This window comes from Centruroides sculpturatus, unplaced genomic scaffold (genome assembly GCF_000671375.1).
Source record: "Centruroides sculpturatus isolate CEXI.00-Female unplaced genomic scaffold, Cexi_2.0 scaffold529, whole genome shotgun sequence".
Classification (NCBI taxonomy): Eukaryota; Metazoa; Arthropoda; class Arachnida; order Scorpiones; family Buthidae; genus Centruroides; species Centruroides sculpturatus.
This window is the reverse complement of record NW_019384820.1, coordinates 147,723-171,692: the sequence shown is the minus strand read 5'-3', so window position 1 is coordinate 171,692 and position 23,970 is coordinate 147,723. Positions and strand designations below refer to the sequence as shown.

General features: G+C 27.7%; 1 protein-coding gene across 1 annotated transcript in view; it reads right to left on the bottom strand.

Moving 5' to 3' along the window:
- LOC111629923 (histone demethylase UTY-like) overlaps positions 1–23,970 on the bottom strand; it is a 54,835-nt gene that overhangs the window by 6,832 nt on the left and 24,033 nt on the right. The window contains exons 11-17 of the mRNA XM_023373875.1: positions 22,662–22,739; positions 17,462–17,914; positions 15,363–16,058; positions 9,337–9,436; positions 6,489–6,559; positions 3,916–4,079; positions 479–617 (exon numbers count right to left, since the gene is read on the bottom strand). Coding sequence (XP_023229643.1) covers positions 479–617; positions 3,916–4,079; positions 6,489–6,559; positions 9,337–9,436; positions 15,363–16,058; positions 17,462–17,914; positions 22,662–22,739 — 1,701 coding nt within the window. The remainder of the gene's footprint in view (positions 1–478; positions 618–3,915; positions 4,080–6,488; positions 6,560–9,336; positions 9,437–15,362; positions 16,059–17,461; positions 17,915–22,661; positions 22,740–23,970) is intronic.

Genomic DNA, 23,970 nt, shown 5'->3' with positions numbered 1-23,970 from the left:
CTGATAATCAATAAATTGCACAATACTACTGTTTTCCCTGTTCATGTTTTTTGTTGTAAAACAACCCATGCCGCACAAGTTCTGCAAAAACTGTCACATTTTTGTGCTGCACTCTGTATCAAAAAATTCTATTTTATAAATAGTTTAAGACAAAAATATGAAAAATATTAAAACATCTTTAATACAGCATAAAAGAAAATGGAAAACATTAAAATTTTATTTATTCCATTAAAGACAAATTAAATTTATTAGACTTAGACTATTGTTATATAGTAGGCAAAATGTCTATTCATTAGAGATTTTGATTCATATCTACTTAAATCCATATTCAAATATTTTATTAAATAAGAATATTTATAAAAGTACTATTTATATAATAAATCTTGTTTGAGAATGAAAATGTTTTATTTATACATAATACAAGTATGTACTGTACTTGCTAAATGCTGTACCTCCAATCAAATCTATTACTGTTTACTGTGCAGGAACCTCTATCTAGAAACTTATCTTGAATATTTTTCTCATTTCCATGAGATTCGAGATAGACAGGTTCAACTATTTCTTTGTTCTGTTTGGCTTCACAACTTTGTTTTTGACAGATGCTATGCATGTTGACACTACAAAACAAACAAAAGCAAGTAGAGTATTGTGAAAAACTGTTGAAGTGCTATTGTGAAGAGAGAGATCAATTTCTTTTGAATATTGTTATAGGAGATGAGTCTATGCATCTATTATGTTGACCCCAAAGACAAAACAACACAGCATAAAATACAAATATCCTCTAACTGTTTTTGGAACTCACAAAGTTTACCTGATATAATTTTTGAAGTTGGGAATACTGTTAATTCAACATGGTATACTAAAAAAACAAGGAACCTATAGTAAAGGGATGTATTGGGTTAGGAAGTAAACTTTGTTGCTGCATAATAATGCAAGACTGCATACTGCTCATGTAACACTTCATGCTCTTGGGAAGCTGAAGTTTGAGTTGGATCTGCCCTATAGCTCAGACTTGACACTGATTGATTTTAATTTTTTCCCTATCCTCAAAAGGAATCTCAAGGGAACTTATTTCACCCCAACTAATGAATTATAGCAAGCTATAACATCATAGATTAGCCAAAAAAATCATTGAATTTTTTATTGACGACATATGTAAACTTGTTTTGCATTAGAAAATAAATGTATTGAAGGACAAAACAAAAAGCAAAAAATCAAATATGTCAATTTGTAGAAAAATGTAATACAGTATAGTCTCGAAAACTCGGCCTAATGTGGACCGAAGGGTGGCCGAGTTTGTGAAAATGCCGGGTTATCGGGAATGGGGTTAAAAAAAATAAGTATGAGTATTTCCTCGGAAAATACTGTACTGTACTTGTATGTATTGTTTACTTGAGAATACAACAGAAAATAAACTGCCCAAATACCCTTAAACAAAGGAAAAGTACGTCCTTTATGAAGGCATAGAGCCTTTACTACATCAAATGAAAATTAATGAATACACTGTGTACAGTAATTTACCTGATAAGACAGACCTCAGAAATATACTTTATGAGGCATAAAGCTGTCTATAATGAAAATTAATTAACTAAGGATTTTTTTGCCCTGCCAGGGTGTGGCCGAGTTATCCNAAATGCTGTATATAGCCTATATGAAATAATTCAAGAATTTTTCTAGAACGTTTAGAAATGTATACATTCCAAGAAATACAACCTACATCTGTGGTAATTCTAAAATTTCCAATCTAGAAACATACGTATCTTTAGAATATTTAGAAATGTGTAAATTCCTAGAAATACGTTAATATAAACTCTAGAATTAGTTTCTGGAAACATTTATATCTCTAGAATTAGTTTCTGGAAACATTTATATCTCTAGAATGTTCAGAAATTCCTAGGGATATATTAGTGGAAACTCTAGAATTTATTTTCTAGATAGATACATACATATGTAAAATATTCAGCTGTGTTTACATTTCTTGAAATACATTAATGACAACTCTATTTTTAATTTCTGGAAAAATATGTTTCTAGAATGTTTAGAAACACACACACGTACACACATGTAAGTTTTATAAGTTATATATATATATATATATATATATATATATAAATAATAATTGTTGCTTTTATTCAGTTGAAGTGGAAATTTTTATTCACTTAACTTACTAAAATACTGACAAAAACTAAAAATTATTTATTTTTTTACCATTGAATAAAATATTTGAATGCAATTACTTTTATAATTTGATATCTATAATAGTTAACATTTATATTTTATTTGTCAGAAATAAAAATTTAGTAGATGGTGTTTAGATATGATACATTATGACATGTTAAATATTTTATTAATGCATTATATTACAACAAATAATATTTAAATTCATTAAAAATACTTAATAATTATTAATATAACTAGTCAAAATAATAAATAATACAAATTTATTTATCTGTAACAAGAAAATATAATTTGTATCAAAATTGTTTCAAATAGAAGCAAGATCAGTTCAAAAACTATGTAAGAATGAGGAAACTATTTAATTGTACATTCCTTGGAACCAAACATAAAATTGCTATTGAGAACTTTTCACACAGGAAAATCCTCTTAACAGAAAAAGAGGATTTTTATTTTCTATTTTTTACAAAGGATATACATTTTGAGCCATATGCCCCTCTTCAGTCTTATTATGTATAATGATAAAACTAAAAATATAACTAATGGTGACTAACTGGAATAACTGATTTTTAAAAATGTAGGGTAAAATAAGTAAAACTGTAAAATAAAAATAAATTTTTTTGTTAAAATATAAAAGAACTTGACCAATAAAAGGAGTAAAAACAAAAACTTTAAAACCAATAAAAACTGGTTAAAAGACAGTGTGTAATAGGTTCTCAATAGCAATTTTATGCTTGGTTCCAAGGAAACTACAACCAATTGAGAGAACAGCAAACAATCAAGTAGAAAGAATTTAAGATAAGAAGATGCTAATTTCAGTATATTAATTACTACTTAATAAAAATTTTTCTGAAGAAATATAGCAGCTATTATAGTGCACTGTTCATCTAAATAAAAATTATAAATTTATAGCGAGGTTACAGCTGAAGATTTCATCTCTAAAATGTGAATGTCGAACACCACTATCTTGTAAGCGGTGGTTGATGTTCACGTTTTAGAGATGAAAACTTCGGCCACAGCCTCGCTTATAATACAAAACACAATGCAATATAATTTTTGCACATTTGTAAATAATCATTAAAAATTTCACATAAAATGGAAAAAATCCTCTTAATATAAAATACAAGAATTTAACTATCAATGTGAACATGTGGGTAAAAGTTAAACTGATTTCATCTAAACCAATACATCTTAAGAATTAACCCTACTTAATTTATATTGTATGAATTAAAAAAGTTTAATTTTGGTATCTAAAACATTAAGTAACTAAATTAATTTAGTTACTATTTCCTATTTAAGCAAGTTTTTCCTATTATTTCAATTAAAAAAAACTATTATATAAACAACTGTTTATAGAACCTTTTCATTTTACTTAACATCTAAATTTTTTTATTTTTCATAGATATCAAATCTGTTTTTCAGTCTACATGCTACACCTATGCACGATATTAACAAATACCATGTACATGGTTCAGAAACATGTTCCTTTTATTCAAAATAATTTGATCTATGAATCAGATAGTATACTCTATTTTAAGTAAACATGAAATATTAAAAGTGAAAATAAATTTAATAAATTATTAACAATACAATACAAATTAATATTAAATCTGTATGCTTTGGAACAGGATATGAATATGTAAATTTCTAACTATCATTATATATCTTAAATATTTTATAAATTATTAAACATTAATTTCATATAAATGCTAAAGTGTTTTCTTTTAGGAAAATTTTGAATAGTTACAGCTAACTAGAAATATTCTTACTCTCAATGATTCCTGAAATGAAGATGCTTGGTACTGTGCATATCGGGCGATCGTTGTATGAGAACGATGACTTTCACACCTCCAAACTTGTCTCTTCCTTTCAGCATCCCAATTTTCATCAGATGGTTGTAAAAGCTACAAGATAATATAAAATTTATTTATTGCTATAAGAAAACTAAAGTCAATCAGTTTTTATGTTTTTGTCTGATTTCTTATTGCATTCATCTTAGTTTTCATACATCTAATGGTTAAAATGATTAAAATATTCTTAAAGCTACTTCAATTAATTTTTGGCAAATTTTAATATGTTTAAAATAAAAACAAACAATATTTTCAGATTAGAAATAATATCAAAGTTTAATGTTGATCTGCCATTTATAATCATGATAAAAAGGTTTTTACTTTTGTAAATACAAAATGTAAAATAAAAATTTTAAATAATTATAACTAAAATGAAACAAATGAAAATATATATGTATAGTATTTATTTAGTTGTTAATAATATGTGTATTATTTTAATCATATTCATTTAATTACTTTTATATACTTTTAGTCATGCATTGCCCTGACATTGCTGAAATTTGTGTCACATACAAGTTTGCTTTTCATATATGTGGAAATGATAAATCCAGTGCATGGGTCAGAATAAAGGATAAACTATTAATTCATATAATTTTTAAAAAAAGAAAAAAACCGTTTAATCATGCCCACAAAAAAATGAAGCATACAAAATTTGAGAGCATGATAATAAATATAAAATAAAACAAAACAAAACAAAGATAATTTTGCACAATAAAGAAATAGTTTAATGTTTCCAACAGTCAATTTAATAGATATTTATCTCTTAAAACTGTATAAATTCTTTTATCCATATAGTTTGTAGACCTTGCATATTTGAATAGCACAATTTTTCATGTATATGAAAAAAAGGATTCTACTTGATTTTTAAAAAGTATCCAAATCTTTAACTTCACTTTCAATCCTTGTTAATTTTTATTTGATTTCTCATTTATTGTATTTTTATTGTAGAAGTTAAAAATCCATTGATACATCATCTGATGCTAAATTACTTTATCTTTTAAACCATTTGGGATTTAAACTTTTTGCAACTTGAAACAAAATCAATACCAACTATTCATCTTTTTATCATTTATCACTAGTTTATCAAATTTTGAGTTTTGATTTTGAGTGAATAGAAGAAAAATTATTTAAGTATTAAACTGATCAGACTTTCTGACAAATTTTCATATTTATTTTTCATTAAATAAAATTCACACTTTATGATGATAACATTCTAATTTTTACTAACTGTAAACTTGAGAATTGCCTTTTACACAAAACTTACAAATCACACCTAATAAAATAAAATATTGGGTTGTTAAATCCAATACAAATATGCTAAAACTTTCTATTCAGAGTGTTTAAGCAAATTATTATGACTTTTCCCAAAATATGCTAAAAATAAAATTTTGCATTTAATCAACTATGCAATAGCCCTCATTTACAATTACCTCCTTAACAGGAGGTAATTGTAACATGTCACATATTTATTGGTTATATCTGTATAAAAAGTTTTGGTTTTGACTCAAGAAAGGTTGTGTACAGTATGGTAATTTACTTCAAGCTTAATTTTTTTTATTTATTAATTTAAATTATTTTAACAACCTTAGCATCTTCTGATTTTAATTTATTAAGTCAGTGTATATGATGAATAATCTAACATACCAGAGTAATTATTTCATTTTCTGTCATACTATCAAACTGACACGAGAACATGTGTTATTCTATATTAACACCTCAAAGTCCAATAATTATATTAAGGTTAAATGATTACTGGATTAAACTGAGCTACTTGACTGCTTTTATTAATAATTAAATACTGAGTAATTTGGCACAGAGATAGCTGCTAGATACCATCTCTTATTAAATTTAGAAAATTTTGAAAGAAAATATGGGTGTTTTGTTTAAGACTCTTACTTGATCTAATTGCCAATAGTAGAAATTAAAATTTATAACTTTATTACACTCCAAAAGTTCATAAATTAAGCTATCTATCTACATCCCATCATACAAAGAATTTTTGAGTTGGAACTGTAGACTTCGCAACATTATATTTGACAAATTTATTTGAAAAAATACTGTTTTTGGTGTTTGTACTATAGTGACAATTTTCCAAAACTCAATACATAATATGTCATATATGTGTATCATCTGTTCATATTTGTTCTTTGTTTCAGCCAAACAAGATGTTAAAAAGAAAACTCACGTGAGCATTCAATGATATCTTATATTAATAATATTACATTATCAAAGTAAATATCATAATACTTTTAATAAAATCTCACACAACTGATCAGACTTGTGCACAAAATTTTTAAATTGTTAGAGTTTTCTTAAGCTATATTATGAGAAAATAATTAATTTTCATGATATAAATATATAGAATAATGCAATACAGTAAAAATAATGAAGAACTCAATGGATACAAAATAAATTGTTATAAATTATATCAAGCAATCTCGTAATGTAATAAAAATGTCATACCTGGGTCCTTACTTCTATTGTATGATCTGGATTGGCTTCCACCAAAGTTTTCGTAGAAAATAAGCCTAAATCTGAAAAAATTATGACAGAATTGTTGTTGTTAGTTTTTTACAGCAGTAAATATAAACTAATTAATATAGTGAATAACTTTTTGATGTATATATTATGTAGTTATTAATTATCAAATAATAAATCATACATCAAAATTATGAAAGACATTATTAACAGAATTATTAAGAAAACACAACAGCTAATTTTCATGCAAATTCATCTTTAAAAAAAAAACTCAAAATTTTTTAAAATTTAATATAAATTCTTTCCATACTAATAATGATTTTATTGTTTTTCCTATGTTATAAAATGCAATGTAGATACATATTTTTTGCAGATTTAGTTTATAATTATTATAGGCTGTTATTTCCTGTGCACTACATATTTGTTTGGTAAATAATAAATTTACACAACACAACGTTATTCTATTCAATATATCGTAAACAAAAAGTAGACTTATTTCTATCATTTAGAATAATGTTGTGTTGTGTAAATTCAAGTGATAGAAATAAGCCTACTTTTCATTTACTGTATATGGAATAGAATAACGTTGTGTCGTGTAAATTCATTCCATATACCAAAAACAAAAAGTAGGCTTATTTCTATCACTTATAAGTGATGTGTCAAATGTGTTCACAGGCCAGACTTGCAGTTTGGGTACCACTATTTCAGAACATTTAATCATCATTTTTGAATTCAATACTGTATGAATCAAAATAGTAAGAATTTAATTTAAATGATTAGTCATTTAAGAAAGTGTATTTACACTGTCTTTAATAACTAATCATTTAAATATAACAGATATATTTAAATCTGTTACAAAGCACTTTCTAAAAACTAATGTGGGACGCTGGAGGTATGACGAGGTCGTACCTCTTTTTGTTGGCAACAGGTTGGTTAAACCTGCCCACTTGTCCAAGGATGGCTGATTTACGTTCTATTATCCTGAAAGGTCAGGATTCTTTTTCTTTCAGATCAAGTGGAAGAGTTGAGAGGGGTCGTCGGTAAGGCGTCAGCTATGAATGTGCAATAGACACCATTTAACAAGGAAAACAAAAATTTATTATTTAACAATTGGACGATTACAATATCTACCGGGAATGTCTATTGAGATTTTCTAACTTCCGAGTACAAGGAGGAGCCAAAAGAGAGTTTACACGCTCGAGTTCATACCTCTTGATTATTCTCATGAGGTCCGAAGCTGGAGGCACAGAGTTAAGAGAATTGTGACTTAACATCGCAAGTCGCACTTAGTAAAAATTCTGACAATAGCTCCTCAGTAGAGTCTGGCTTCTACTTGTCTGGCATTGGTGAGAGACTCCCCTGAGGGGGGAAAAGCGGCTTTTATAGCTTTGTGGTGGGAAAATATGTCATGGGATGCCTTGTTGTGGGAGGTAAAGGTTATTGGAGCCAGTGTGGAGGTTAAAGGTGTTCCAGGGATCAAAATAAAGTGACAAAATCGGATGTTAATTGTAAACTTTAAGTCTTGCAGTATGATAATGAGTGCCTGGTGGGTGAATGTTTATATTTAAAAAGGAGGGTTATAAAATTTTCCCAGCGATGATGTTTCTTTTTCTTTTCGAATCTTTAGGCACTAGGAAGGGAAATAATTAGGGAAACATCGCTAAAAATTCCAGATCTCACACTAATAATTGATTATTATTTTTTTCAATAAATATAAAGATGAAGAAAATCTCTAAAATGAATAAAAATTCCTAAATTCCATGTTAATATAAATAATGTTTATGGTTTTTATTATTGTAATTTTTATTGTGCATTGGATTAGTATTTTTGTATGGTGGATGTATATTTAAGCATTAAAATAAAGCTGAAGTTTTGTTTTTTGTAAAAAAGCAAATTGTTATACATAAGATCCTACAATTAGTAGTAAATTGAATCTGATCTTGTATTTATGTTACCAGTGAAATCTGAAGAGATCTTGCTAAGATCAGAAATCCTAGAGTCGCCAAGGTAAGTTTGCCGACATTTCTTGAAAACAAATTAGGCAACGTATAGGTTTTCTGCATGTTCTGTACATTTTGTCCCTACTTTGTTAGCAATCAGTAGTAGGGTCCAGAATGTCCTGTGATATTTCTAGTGTCTCCTTTTGATTTATCAAAGCTTGGTACTGGCACAGTTAGATTTACTCATATCAATCTTTGGAAATTTCTTATCAGAAAGTGTTTATAATTTTTTTTTCTGGTTTTCTAATTATAAAATATCATAAGACTGTAGAAGTCAACATTATTCAACTAGAGAACCAAAGCTGGGACAAAAAGTAGACAATTTGGAAATAAAAATCAGACATTGTCTAGACAATCTTAAAGTTGTCTAATTTGTTTTTCATTAATGTCCAACAATATTGTTTGAAATAAACTTCAAACCTTTCCGGTAACATAGATACATAAACATATGAAAATGATTTTTATAAAATATACATAAATATTCGTTTAACCATTAATATTAAATACTTGCTCTAATTTTTCTGCTTTATTTCAGAATTAAAAAAAATTGTGAAAATTTTTTCCTACACAGTTCATCTCTACAAGAGCCAATCATACAGTTAAAATATTAAAAAATTCAATTTAAAATTAATTTCTTAACCAGGGAATGAAGCTTGAAAATTTTAACATAATTATAGTACATTTGGTAATTCAAATAATAGAATTGCAGGTAAGATTAATAATAAAATTATTATCAACAATCTGAAAATATATACATATTATAAATTTTATAAATGATATATAAAAATATATAAGCTAATTTAAAAGATTATTTGAATAAATATAATAAATACCTAATTTGAGCACTGCAGCAAGGCCACGTATCACAGCAATTGGATGAGCTAAACAAAACTCTTGAAGTTGGGGAGAAAATGCATCTTTCTTATTTTCAAGCTTTATAAATAAACCATTATGTAATTAGTAAAAATAAAATTTAATATGAAATAAATTATATATATAAAATCATTTAACAATAATTGATACTGATAGTAAATTTAATAATTATGTATTGAACTTACTAATAAAACAGCCAGTTTAAAAAATAGTAATATAATTCTTATGGAATTTAGTAAGAAAAATCACACATTCTTCAGTTATTAAAGAACTTTGAATTGGTTTTATGGTTGGCTAGAGATTTAATAGCAAACTTCTGCCTAAAATCATTATTATACTTGGAAAATCTCAAAAATCTTAATATTATATTATTGGATAAAATTAATTTATTGTAATTATTATTATTATTATTATTATTATTATTATCATCTCATTAATATTATATTGGTGCCAAGTTTTGTTGAATTCTATTCTCATGGTTTTCTACTTGATAATTGCATCTAAATAAAATATAATGTGCAATTTTTTTCATTTTAATTACTTTATCTAGTATCCTAATGCATTTTTAGAAAGTTGGAAGAAAAGAATTAGTCTGGAGCAGGACTCAAACCTGCAACTCCCACAACCCGTGGGAACTGCAGGTTTCAGTCCTGCTCCAGGCCAATTCTTTTCTTTCAGAACTTTCTAAATTAAATATTAATTTATTTATAATTACTAATATATTTTTTAATCAGAAATTTCTTACACAGACAGCTGTAAGAAACAAAAAATTAACAAACACCATCATCATTATTTAAACAGAGTTATTATTTTTGTCAATACTTACTAAAAATTGAAGTTAAGAGTTTCATGAAGCTTCCCTAGTCTCCTCAATAACAAACATATATTTTAAATTTAAAAAGTTCTTTTAGGCTATGAGAAAGAAGCAGGAACAAGGAATAGGGAACAGTAATAGATAAAAACTATGACATAATATGTTAAATAGTACAATATTGTTCATAAATATATAAAATAAAGACCTTATAAAAACAAAATATTTTTTATTTCAATTTTCATAAACTTTCTTGTTACTGGGTGGCTCAAACTATTAAAGAAAAATCACAGAATTAAGTTTCTTCATAAAAAACAAAATAATTAAATTTGAATTTAGTTTTTTTTTTGTTTTTTAACTGTAAAAATTTAATTTACTTATGAAAAGTTTACACATACTCTTTTTTTTCATGTAAAAAATCAGCAACTATTCTAATAGTACAAAGATAGGCTGATAAGCAATGCATGTGCAGCATGACCTTGTAGTCAGAACAGTAGTAAATTTTATTCCTTTAATTACATTACAATAACAAGTTTTAATGTGATGCCATGTTATAATGAGCAATTATTTATTGTGACATCACAATACTGAGCTGCAATTTTTAATCATATTTTAAATTTATTTCATTTAAAATATATGCTCTCCACCTCAAATTAGTAGTGTCTCACACCCCTGTACATCATACTTTTCCTTTAACAATAGAGTTGCACCGGTTATCTATCTAACACCTTTTGGAAAAATTTTTTGAATTGAAACAATGACTTCCGAAACATTGGAAGTTCGTATATAGTATATCTAGTCTCATTTTCATATCTAAGTTCTTGAGATTAAGGAAAGACAAATGGACAGGCAACAGTGAGAATTTACAGATCTACATTTTTTTCAAATTGCAGCCCAATGATAACTTAATGAGATTAAAACAATGTGTTATAATTAAATTTTTAAATGCTGTAAATGTAATGCCAAACTAAAATTCATTGCAATTTAAAGGCTGTGTATGGTGAACACACTGTCGATAGAACTACAGTAAATTGTTGGGCCATTAAATTTCATAAATGTGGACTTGGTAATGCTTTTATTGCAATCATCATCATCATGATGGAAGACAAGTTTCAGTGACAATCATCAAAAAAAGTTAAATTGATTAAAAAAAAATGACTGTGTCACACAAAAGCAAATAGCAAGTAGACTAGAATACAGTTGAATCAGTCTATCTCAAACATGTTTATCTTGAAATTTATTTTTTCCTCTGCATTTTCAGACTAAATTCAATATATTTTCCATGTTTATCTCAAATAATTTTTTCCCAAAACTGCTATACCTCAAATTATGGAGTGAAGTGTCAATTAGTATTAAAAATACAAGTTTGAAGCTCAGCAACTACAATTTGGTATCAAATTGTCTCTTGCAATACAATACATAGTTGTGATTAACATTGGTTTGATTTCTTTGTTTATGGCAAACTCTTAGCCAGTCAGAGAAAAACAATGTGATACACGGGTGATCTGTCAAATGGAGATGCCTCCTGGGATTCTATAACTTTCTATGAGAAACTGGCCCCTACTTAGATGTTACAAACATGAAGAAAACCCAGAAAACTCCATATGGCTATCTAGCTGGTGAGGCATGAGCTCATGACCAACTACTAGTGTTCAGTGGTTTTATTCACTCAATCACTGGTGGGTTAAGGCTACAAGTTAGGCTTGCATCTTATTGGTTGAAGAAAGTCAGGCATTAGAAATTATTGACAAACTATTTCTGTTAAGATATGTCAAAAATGTTTTATTTATACATAATACAAGTATGTACTGTACTTGCTATTGTATTAACAGAATATCATACCTCCAATCAAATCTATTACTGTTTACTGTGCAGGAACCTCTATCTAGAAACTTATCTTGAATATTTTTCTCATTTCCATGAGATTCGAGATAGACAGGTTCAACTATTTCTTTGTTCTGTTTGGCTTCACAACTTTGTTTTTGACAGATGCTATGCATGTTGACACTACAAAACAAACAAAAGCAAGTAGAGTATTGTGAAAAACTGTTGAAGTGCTATTGTGAAGAGAGAGATCAATTTCTTTTGAATATTGTTATAGGAGATGAGTCTATGCATCTATTATGTTGACCCCAAAGACAAAACAACACAGCATAAAATACAAATATCCTCTAACTGTTTTTGGAACTCACAAAGTTTACCTGATATAATTTTTGAAGTTGGGAATACTGTTAATTCAACATGGTATACTAAAAAAACAAGGAACCTATAGTAAAGGGATGTATTGGGTTAGGAAGTAAACTTTGTTGCTGCATAATAATGCAAGACTGCATACTGCTCATGTAACACTTCATGCTCTTGGGAAGCTGAAGTTTGAGTTGGATCTGCCCTATAGCTCAGACTTGACACTGATTGATTTTAATTTTTTCCCTATCCTCAAAAGGAATCTCAAGGGAACTTATTTCACCCCAACTAATGAATTATAGCAAGCTATAACATCATAGATTAGCCAAAAAAATCATTGAATTTTTTATTGACGACATATGTAAACTTGTTTTGCATTAGAAAATAAATGTATTGAAGGACAAAACAAAAAGCAAAAAATCAAATATGTCAATTTGTAGAAAAATGTAATACAGTAGAGTCTCGAAAACTCGGCCTAATGTGGACCGAAGGGTGGCCGAGTTTGTGAAAATGCCGGGTTATCGGGAATGGGGTTAAAAAAAATAAGTATGAGTATTTCCTCGGAAAATACTGTACTGTACTTGTATGTATTGTTTACTTGAGAATACAACAGAAAATAAACTGCCCAAATACCCTTAAACAAAGGAAAAGTACGTCCTTTATGAAGGCATAGAGCCTTTACTACATCAAATGAAAATTAATGAATACACTGTGTACAGTAATTTACCTGATAAGACAGACCTCAGAAATATACTTTATGAGGCATAAAGCTATAATGAAAATTAATTAACTAAGGATTTTTTTGCCCTGCCAGGGTGTGGTCGAGTTATCGAGTGCCGAGTTTTCGAGAGACTACTGTATTTTCATTTCAGTTTTTGTTTATTCATATAAATAGTTTCTTTTTCTGAATATTTCACTGTATGCATTATTGATCAGCTTATCCTAATATAAGGTAATTACTGATATCTTACTAATTGTTCAAATTGTTATTATGAAGTTCAAAGTTATATACAATACATCTCTGAGTAATACAATACAAATACAGTAGAGCGTCGTTTATCTGAATCAATTGGGGACTGGGGTGGTTCGGATAACTTATTTTTTGGATAACGAATCATGTACGAAAAAATATATTAATTTATCCCATGTTGAAATTTTTCTCCGTTGCGTGTCGCTTCGCGTTGAATTTTCGTCGATGTTAAGCCTAACGAAGACTATTGTATCGTTAAAAATTATTTTTTTTATTTTATACAAACAAAATAAATATATTGAAAAATATAAAAACAATAAAAAATTATACTTCAGATGTTAATTTAGTATCAAAAACGTAAAATATTTGAGTAACCCAAGAAATAGCCGAAGATTGCAGCGCCACAGCACTAGCGAAAATTTAAATTTGCCAACTGGAATGCTTTCAGATAACAGACGTTTCGGATAACCAGCTTTCGGATAAACGATACTCTACTGTATGTAACACAAATAAATAAAGCTTGCTCTATGTGTAAAACTAACCTAATATATAAATGCTCATGCATGGTTAAACAAAAAGAAATTCACTATCAACTCAAAAAGTCAAAAGACAAATCAAATCATAGTGAATATTTACAAATTGCTTCTATTATTATTATTAATTATTTTTTTTAACTACACTATGCAAGTAACATTCAGCCTAATTTTTATGAAAATAATTTTTCTCACACAGTACATGTAAATTTTCATCACAAATTTCATCTTTAATTTAATCTGTATAAAACGAAAATCTATTATGCTCCTGATTACTTTTGCACTCCTCATAAACTTTGACATTCTTTTATACTTGTAATTTGCACAAAATATTATATAGACACTCCAGAAAAGTAATCCTTGTGTAAATCATGACTGTCCTGTATACATAATATGTGCAGTGAATAACATATATATAATGAATAGTTTAAACAACTATACATTATATTTATTGCTCTGTATTTTAACAATAAAATTAACTTTGTTATGATTCAAATTTCTACTCAACAATTAATTATTCTACTTAACTTGCTATATATCAAAATTTAAGTTTTAATATATATTAAATTTCATTAAAGAAACAACTTATGTTTAAAGTGCATGAACACATTTAATTTTATCTAACAGAGTTTAACAAAAACATTTTTGAATCTATAAAAATGATCAGGATTAGCATTTCATTGCTTTAATTAATGCATTGAAAAATAAAATAAATAACATAAAATTTAAATGTTTGTAATATATCAAATTATCAAAAAATGAATAAAACTGAAAATAAAATTTAGCTAGTCAAAGAAATGTACATGTTTAATACATACACTTTTAATGAAATATCAATCTATTTGAATAAATATAAAAAAAATTCAAATAAAAAATTTGTGAAATAAAGTGCAATTGAATCTGATTAATCTAAACTTTTTGAATAATTTAAAACAATTATTATTCTTATTGAAATTTATATTTAAATTAATGATAAAAATAAAGTTAATTTGAATTTTTCTTAATACAAATTTAAAATAAATATTAAATCATATTTTGCAAGTGAAAACTGGAAAGAGAAAGTATCATGTGGTCAATTTATTTACAGAATGCATGCATTTTCAGGATTTCTTGAAAATAATGTTTGTACACTCCTTGAACACAGAAGAAACTTGTCACGTGTTTCACAGTTTTAGTGACATTTACATCTAGACAACAGAAATGTTTAGCTTTTTTTTTCAATATTTAAGTTTGGAACATACATGACGTTATCTTTAGCTTAAAAAAGTTGAAGTGATTAAAATAGTAGAGAGAAAAAAAAGAGAAAACTTTTAAACACTATAAACTAGTTTTTCATTATTTCATATTTTTGGTGATATAATTTTCAAAAAACCATTAAGCAAATATTTTATAATTTGAACTGTTTTGGGTTGATTGTTTAAATTAAAAAGATTCAACTGTATAAATTTCTGATAATAATTTATAATAAAATTGTATTGTTTCACTTACAAAAACACTTGGTGTTGGAGGTAGTAATTTATCTTTTGGCAGTGGTGGATAAGGAGGATCTGGTGGAGTTGGAGGAGGACATAATTCAGTCATAATACTTGTATTAGAAACACCATTCTTTTCAAAACCTTTACATGCTGCCAGCAGCTGGGAAGAACTCATATTAATAGAGAGTGACACAGGAGCTGTTATACTTGATGTAGAAGGATTTTCTGTACTATTTTGTTTCAGAGCCTGCTGAACACTTGGGATAGAAACAGTGTTTACTTTCAGTTCATTTCTAATAGATTTAGAACTATTTTCAATTAAATGTTTACTTGAAGAATTTGACCAAGTTTCTTGTTTTTCATTTATTTGATTACTTTTTGTAATATCTTCTACTTCTGTTGATTCTCTTTGATGTTCAACAATTTTACATGTATCTAAATCCCCACTAATTGGACTCATAACAGTAGAATGGACATTGTCTAACGAATCTTGGACAATATCCTGAGATTCAGATAATTTTGATTTTTCTAAATTATCTGTTTTACTAGATGTTATTTCTCCTGTGAATTGAGCCAATAAACCTTCTGCTAATGCTATTTCTTTTTGTGAAAGAACGGTTTGAAAATCTTGTTCACCTAACGGTGACATAAGAGTAGTACTTGTAACTTCCTGAGAACTCGGTGATTGGCATGTCGAAGGAGGACGAACCTATCAAATAAATTTTAATATTTCTTCATTAAGAAATTGTTTTGTTAAAATAAAAAGTGTAATAAATTGTACTAAATGTAATAAAATAATTGCTTAATTATTGTATAAATATTATAAAAAACTATTATTTTAAATTTATTAATTATTCCAATTACAAATTGAGAATAATCAAATAATTAACAAATTTTTTAAAAATGGTGTAAATCATAGTCTTATTTACACTTGTATTTGTAAATAATGAACAACCAAATATATGTTGTTCATTATTTCTAACTATGTGAAATAACAACATATCCGTCTGAATTAGAACTCTGAATTTTCAATAAATGTATATACTTATTGTGAATAATGTGAATGGCTGCAATATGCTTTGATAATGAGAGATTCCATGAAGTCTTCATACATCCTAAAGAAAAACTAAATCAAATAATCTCAAAAGCATCACAGTAAAATTAGATTCTATTATAAAGTTAACTAATCTAGGAGAAAATCTTGTTTAGAAGTCATTTGCACTGTGTGTAAAAGTACACAAAGACTCATTTTCATGCATAAAAATAATTCTCATTTTGTATTGGGTAATGGTAGCAGTAACCTCATCAGTACACAAAGCAGATAAATGTCATACTGTTGGTTCTATTTCAGGAAAAAATTAACTTCCACAAAAATTTTGTCTTAATATGGATTAGCATTTCTTCCTAAGATTTCAAGGTAAAAAAGTTGTGTTACAAAGATAGTTATAGTTTTTTTAACATTTATAATAATCTGTCATCTTTTCTCTTTGATATAAATAATATCAACCAGACTCCTCAACATCAAATCAATTTTGGTAACAAATAATGATTCTACTTCTAACTAATCTTACAAAGTTTATATTGATAAAACATGTTCAGGTTGTTTTCATATTCTGCAGTCACAAAGTACTCTACATCTCTGCTCTGACTCAGTAATTCCAGTCATATGGTCATACTGCTTACAACAGTGCAATCATCTCAAATGTACAATCTCAATATTTTATTAATCACTTCAAACTTCTTTCTCATGAACTTCATCCATGCCAGATATTGAGGCCATTCTAACACTATAATAGCTGTGATAATTGTTTTATAGCAAACAGAATCTCCATACTTATTGTAGAACTGAGGATACAACTTCATCCATATGCTGTCTATATATTTAAGTGATATTTCCTTCCATAAAGTCTTGATGTCCTCATGAAAGATAAATTATTGAATTGCATAACTTTAAGATCATATAAAACCAGAATTTACTGTAGTTATACAGTCCTATCTTATTTAAATTTATGGAAAAAATTGCATTACAAATGGAATAATCATATTACTAAAACAACATTCATAGCATAAAAAATTTAAAAGTTCAAATTAAATGGAATATAATGTACTCACATTTCCAGACATAGTGCCATGTAAAGCATTTTGTTGTCTTTGTTTAAGCAAATTGGCCTGCTGAAGATCATGAACACCACCTGAAACCTGATTACTGGCAGTGTAAGGTGAGGTATTATGAACAGATTGATCAGGTGTTGTCGTCAGTGGCCTTCTATTTATAAATGGTGTAGTACTTTCTATTAAAGGAGTACCAGTTGTTGCTTGATTTGCAGATGAAACATGATTATTAACTTCAGTAGAAGTATGACTAAGTTGTGACTGAACAGGCACTGTTTTGGAATGATTCAATGTGTCAGAATGAACCACTGTTCTAGAATTTACAGGTATTCCAGCATGACCAGAAATTACTGTACGTGAATCAGCAGGAGAAAAATTTGTTGATACACTAGATGAAACAGGCAGAGATTGCTGATGGGAAGGCCTTATGATGTTTGGCTGTGTAGTAGTCTGCTATAAAATAAAATAAAATGTAAAACTTTATTTATTTGCTCTTGACAACAACAAAAACTTATTATTTACATTAGAAATTTTGTATTGTATAAACCAATATCATATACTGTAGTGACTGAAGAGTCAACATTAAATATTGTAATTTGGGTAAAAATGGAACTTAAATTGTCAAAATAAATACATGATAATGATTTAAATAATTATCTTAAACTCTGTTATAATACTGAGCTCACATCAAATTTTCCAATATTCTAATACAGCTTGATAAGCCTTGTATATCTCCACCAATTGGGAGCTTAGAATAATTATTTAATTCATTAGAAACAAGAACCTTACAACTGTATAATAATGATGCTCTGAAATTTTAATTTTGGAAAAAATTCTTGATACATGATAATACAGGGTCTTTCTTACAATAATTTTGATATTTTAAGCATATTATTACCATAGGTAGGTTAAACAAAAACACTGATACTATCTAAAGACAGACTAAACTGATGGTTTTAATCAAGCTACTCTTTTTATATTAATTAAAAACAGATTTGCTATTTGCCTCTAACAGAATCATCATCTAATAATTTTAGTTAATAAAAAAAATATGTAGCTTGTCCATTTGCTAATTTCTGTGTAATTTAAAAATAGCCTAACAAAAATCTACCAATTCAGTTATTGTCAAACTATTATTTCTCAATAAAATAAAGTTTCTCATTCTTCAGTATTTTAAACTCATAATAATATAACTATGACACGAATTTTCAATTTAACATTTATATTGAAAAATATTCTGTAATAAAAAACAAAGGAATCACAAAATTCTTTTACATACATACATATTGTGAGTTGTAAATTCACATTTATCAAGCCCCTGTTGTATATTAATTTTTAATCACCCAAATTTTTAAATGTTATTAAATGACATTGGAAGACTCAAGACACTTATGTAATTAAAAGATGACAAATTATTTGTAGTAGACATATCTTTCAAAACATCTCTATACACCTAAACATCTTTTTGTATTGTGGATACATTCCAAAGAATATGTAAAATACTAAAAAAATTTCTGTAAAAAAGTACAATACATACATTTTGTAGAAAAATGCTTGATAAGGATCCACAACTTCAATAAAACAAAAAATAAGCAATTTATAAAAGAAATAGGAGCTATTTTTATTCTATCATCATTTATCATTAGCATTATTTGTACAGTCTGTTACAAAAGTATAGGAACAACACAAATTTTGTGTTTTTCAAAACTTATTTTGAAATTATTACTGGAAATATTATTAATTATTTTTTATCATTATATTAATTATTTTATCACGTTTCTTACATTTCATAAAGCATCATATATTCATTTTTTGATGTGTTACAAAAGTATACATAAAAAACTTACACACAAACTGGAATGGTATACTAATCAACACACTAACATGCTAATTCCAGCATATAATCTTTAATGTTCCAAACATTTTCTGCCGTCTTTCAGAGGCCCTCTTAAGGAAAAAAAGCATAAATACAAAAAATAGTTCTATCGTTTGAAAAGCCTTAGCTTTCAAATATAGCTGTGTTCCAATTTTTTAAATGTTCAAACGATGTTCAAAACAAAGATTGTTACATTTTAAAAATAAATCATAAATAAATTAACGATCTTTGTTTTGAACATCATTTGAATGTTTAAAAAATTGGAACACAGCTATGTTCAAAAGCTAAGGCTTTTCAAACGATAGAACTGTTTTTGTATTTATGCATTCTTTCTAGTGTTGCAACAAATAGTATATTCGGGCTCACGCCGAATACTGAATATTCGGCCAAATTATTTGGCTTGATTAATGCACGTACGAAAATTGGTGCGCAAACTGCATTATGGCAAGGACCCTGCTCTCTATTGGCCCGCTGTCACTACGCTTTGCCAATCACGTTAATTCTTGATAGTTGTAGCGGACAGACAAGAGCGTCATGGCAGTATGTGATAAATGATAATATCAAATGTGGATAACAATGAAATGACCTACACGTGTAAATAACTGAAAAAAAACAGAGAAAGACCGCAAAGTGAAAATAAATATGAAATTGAGTTGACGACATAAATCAAACAAGTTGAGGCAACTTATTGGCACGAAATTCATGGCCGTCAATGCCAAACAATTGTTGTCACAGACTTCGGAAAGCTAAATGCTTAAAATGAAAGTCACTTAGCATGCACAGGCGAAAGCCTGGGACCGTTCGGGCTACCAAGCTGTTTCGAATGTGTGAAATCATAACTGTGACATATACCAATGTCCTATCTGTCTCTTTTCTCCGTTATCACCAGGCTATGAGTCACGTAATAGTAAAATGGGAGATCTATGACGGAAAAGTGACGAATCGAAAGTATCATGAGTGTATCATCGAAGTGTATTATGAGTGCATAATCGAAAGTATCATATTATGATGTATGCATAGGCATATGTGGACTAGAGCAATAGAGGAAAGAGAAAGGGAAGAGCAAAGACAAGCGCTTAAAAAGAAGGATAGGCAGAGCCAGACCCTCAGATGTGTGAGGATTCTCGAATGAATAGGTGTGTACATATGCTGATCCTTGTAATTATAAATTGTGAATACATGTGACTAATATTTTCTTTTTTATTTTGTGCATGTTATAAGTTATAAACGAATATAAACAAACAACACTAACCCGATAACATTAAATCTAAATACCAAAATGATTAATTTACTGTGTTTTTTGTTATTTCTTACTCCCATTTTTAGGTATTTGGTATTCGGCTGAATAGTGATTAAATAGGCCGAATACCGAATAGTAACCGAATATTTGTTACATCACTAATTCTTTCCTGAAGAGGGCCTCTGGAAGACAGCTGAAAACGTTTGGAACATTAAAGATTATATGCTGGAATTAGCATTTAGGTGTTAGTGTGTTGGTTACAAAAGTACAGGTACACTTTCTAAAATTACATAAAAATAATTTTAAAATATATTTTAAACATTTTTAGTGTCTGATTTCACCTCCTTTGGCTACAATTACTTGAAAAATTTTGTTAGGCATGGAGTTTATAATTTTTTTAATTGTTCATCCTTAATTTCATCCCATGCATGCATTATTGCAATTTTCAACTGATTTACAGATTCATATTGTTTCCCTTTTTTTTATAAACAACGGCTGCTAAAATCCCCCATAAATTTTCAATGGGATTTAAATCTGGACTATGTGAAGGCCAGTCAATTACATCAATATTTTCTTTTTTAAACCAATTTTTTGTTGACATTGAGGCACAAATGGAAGCATTATCTTGTTGCAACTTCCATTTATGACCACCAATTAATGCACTAAATGTAATCATATTATTATACAATAATTCTTGATCTTTTCTGAGTTCATATTTTTGTCAACAAATACTAAATCAGTTTTACCTCCCCATCCAAAACCACAACAAATCATTCCAGACCCATCTTTTTGTTGCTGGTTTATTTTAACTCCTTTTTCTCTTTTAAAATCATGCCAATAATATGAAAACCCATCAGGGCCATCTAAATTAAACTTCTTCTCATCACTAAACATTATTTCTTGCCATTTTTCAGCCCATCCCATCTTTCTTTAGTCCAGTTAACTAAACATTATTTCTTGCCATTTTTCAGTCCATCCCATCTTGTCTTTAGCCCAGTTAACACATTGATTTATGTTTGGGAGTTAAAGGTGGTTTCAACTTCATTTTTAAATATTTTACGTTGTCATTGTTTTTTAAAGTTATCCAAACAGTCGCATGAGATACATCTACTGGTAATTCAGCAGCAGCTTGCCTTGTTGACATGTTTTTATTACTTATAAGCTTCAAAACATATCTCTCATTCCTGAATGTTAAACATTTAGGCCATCCTGACTTCTTTTTTTGCCCATAATTTTCACCTTCTTGCAAAACATTTCAAATAGCATTCATAGATCTATTTACAGCTGCAGCAATTTGCCTCAGAGACTTGCCTGAACCACTCAAATAATAAATTTCATGTATTTCTTGCTCCTGAAGTACAGTTCCACAAGGCATTGTTGAAAATGTTTATAACATTCAATAAAACATTCAAAAAAGCCACTATGACAATTAAAAATGATGACATCTCACTCTAGTGGTGATAATTTTAATTATTATTATTATGAAATTTTTAAGAGACTTCTAAGTGGTGTACCTATACNTACCTACACTTTTGTAACATATCAAAAAATGACTATTTGTGAAAAAGACATTTATGCTGCTTTATGAATTGTAAAAAATCTGATAAAATAATTAAAATAATGATATAAAATAATTAATAATATTTCCAATAATAATTTCAAAATAAATTTTGAAAAAAAAACACAAAATTTATGGTGTTCCTATACTTTTGTAACAGATTGTATATAAGTATAGTAAACACAAGATAGCACAGGAAACAAAATCAACATATAGTAATGCACTGTGTTTAAAAATATAAATGAACTCTTGATCTAAACATATGTAATTTTAAATCCAGTCTTTCAATAAAAAGAGTAGCTTCTTTAACAATAACACAATTTTAACAAAAAGTTAAATTTAAAAAATTTTCAGATAAACTGTTTTCTTTTCCATGTAAAGTAAAAAGAAGATTAGTTCTCTTTTGTCAACCATATTACTCCAAGACTACATAAAAAGAGGGATAGGTATATAAGGTGGCAAATTTCTCATATTTTAAGAATATTTCACCTTAATAAAAAAAATTTTAATTTTAAATTATACTTACTTGTTTTTGTTTCTGCATCAACTGATATTGTTGCTGGAGATGCTGCATTAATGTTCTTTGTTGTGGAGTTAGTGTACCCTATGCAAAATTTCAAATGTTATAATCATCTTTAATAATCAGAAGATTTTTAGAATTTGTACTGTATTTTTGCAGAATGACTGGCATTCTGATATATCTGGGGTGACCAGGAAATCAGATATTTCCATATGGTAAAAACCAGCATGTCAATTTAAGTGAGGGCACAAAAAAAAAAAAAAAAAAAAAAAAGAGTTGCCTGATAAAAATCAGCCAGTTTTTATTGTAAAACTGTCAGCATTACAAAACAAAGAAATTAAACATGTAATCATAGTTTTTGATGTAATGTTTAATTTCTTCATTTTGTCTTCTTTCTAACATAAAATACTCATAAAATTCCAAAAATGCTTTTGTTATGTATTTTGTTGTTATTTGATTCAAAAACACAAAAATATACATATTAAATTTAAGAAACTGCTGTAAATTATCTCAGCTTACACCCATTAACATGGGCTGTGTGTGAAATTTGAGAGGAACATGTTATTTTTAAGGTCAGGGTAGACTAATGTCAATAAGTTGTTAATTATTTTATTGTCTTAAAATCAGGAAGAGAATATTTTCTTTAACATTTAATTAACAACTATTTTTATTTGATCTGACTAATTTTATATTTTAGTCACAGTTTAACCTGGATGCTGGTAACCCTGGGTTTGTGGCAAGCTGGTCTCCCCAGTTTTTATGCCACATGATGATCATTCTGTGAAAATATGGTACATCTGGTTGTTATTTTGTCTTATCTGAACTTTTTTCTTAATTCTCTTACTTGGTTTGTACTCAAAGAAGCTTCACATTCAAATGTACAATAAAGTAAGAGAATCAAACATATTTTAAAAAAACCAATTCTACAACAGACCATTTCTTATTTTAAATAAAATAAAATATTTAATTGATATATTTGGTTTAAAGTATTAAATATTAACCAATTAAGGTAAATTATTATTATTATATTCAAGTATAGTATCTACCAATAAAGAACATAGCTTTTATGTAGGAGAGTAATCAGGTCATGTTGAAAAAGGAAATTATTGCTTTGTCTATCTTTGTTATGATAACTTTACATCTAAATGAGGTTTAGCAGAAATCATTTAGTAGAATTAACTTAGGAAAGTGCTCAACAGATCTTTCTAAATACAAATAATACTTATGTTCAAGCAAGTGAGTTTATAAGACATACAATTTTTATATGGAGCAATTATTGTCATTTTTCCAGGTCAAGAATATTCTATACACATCA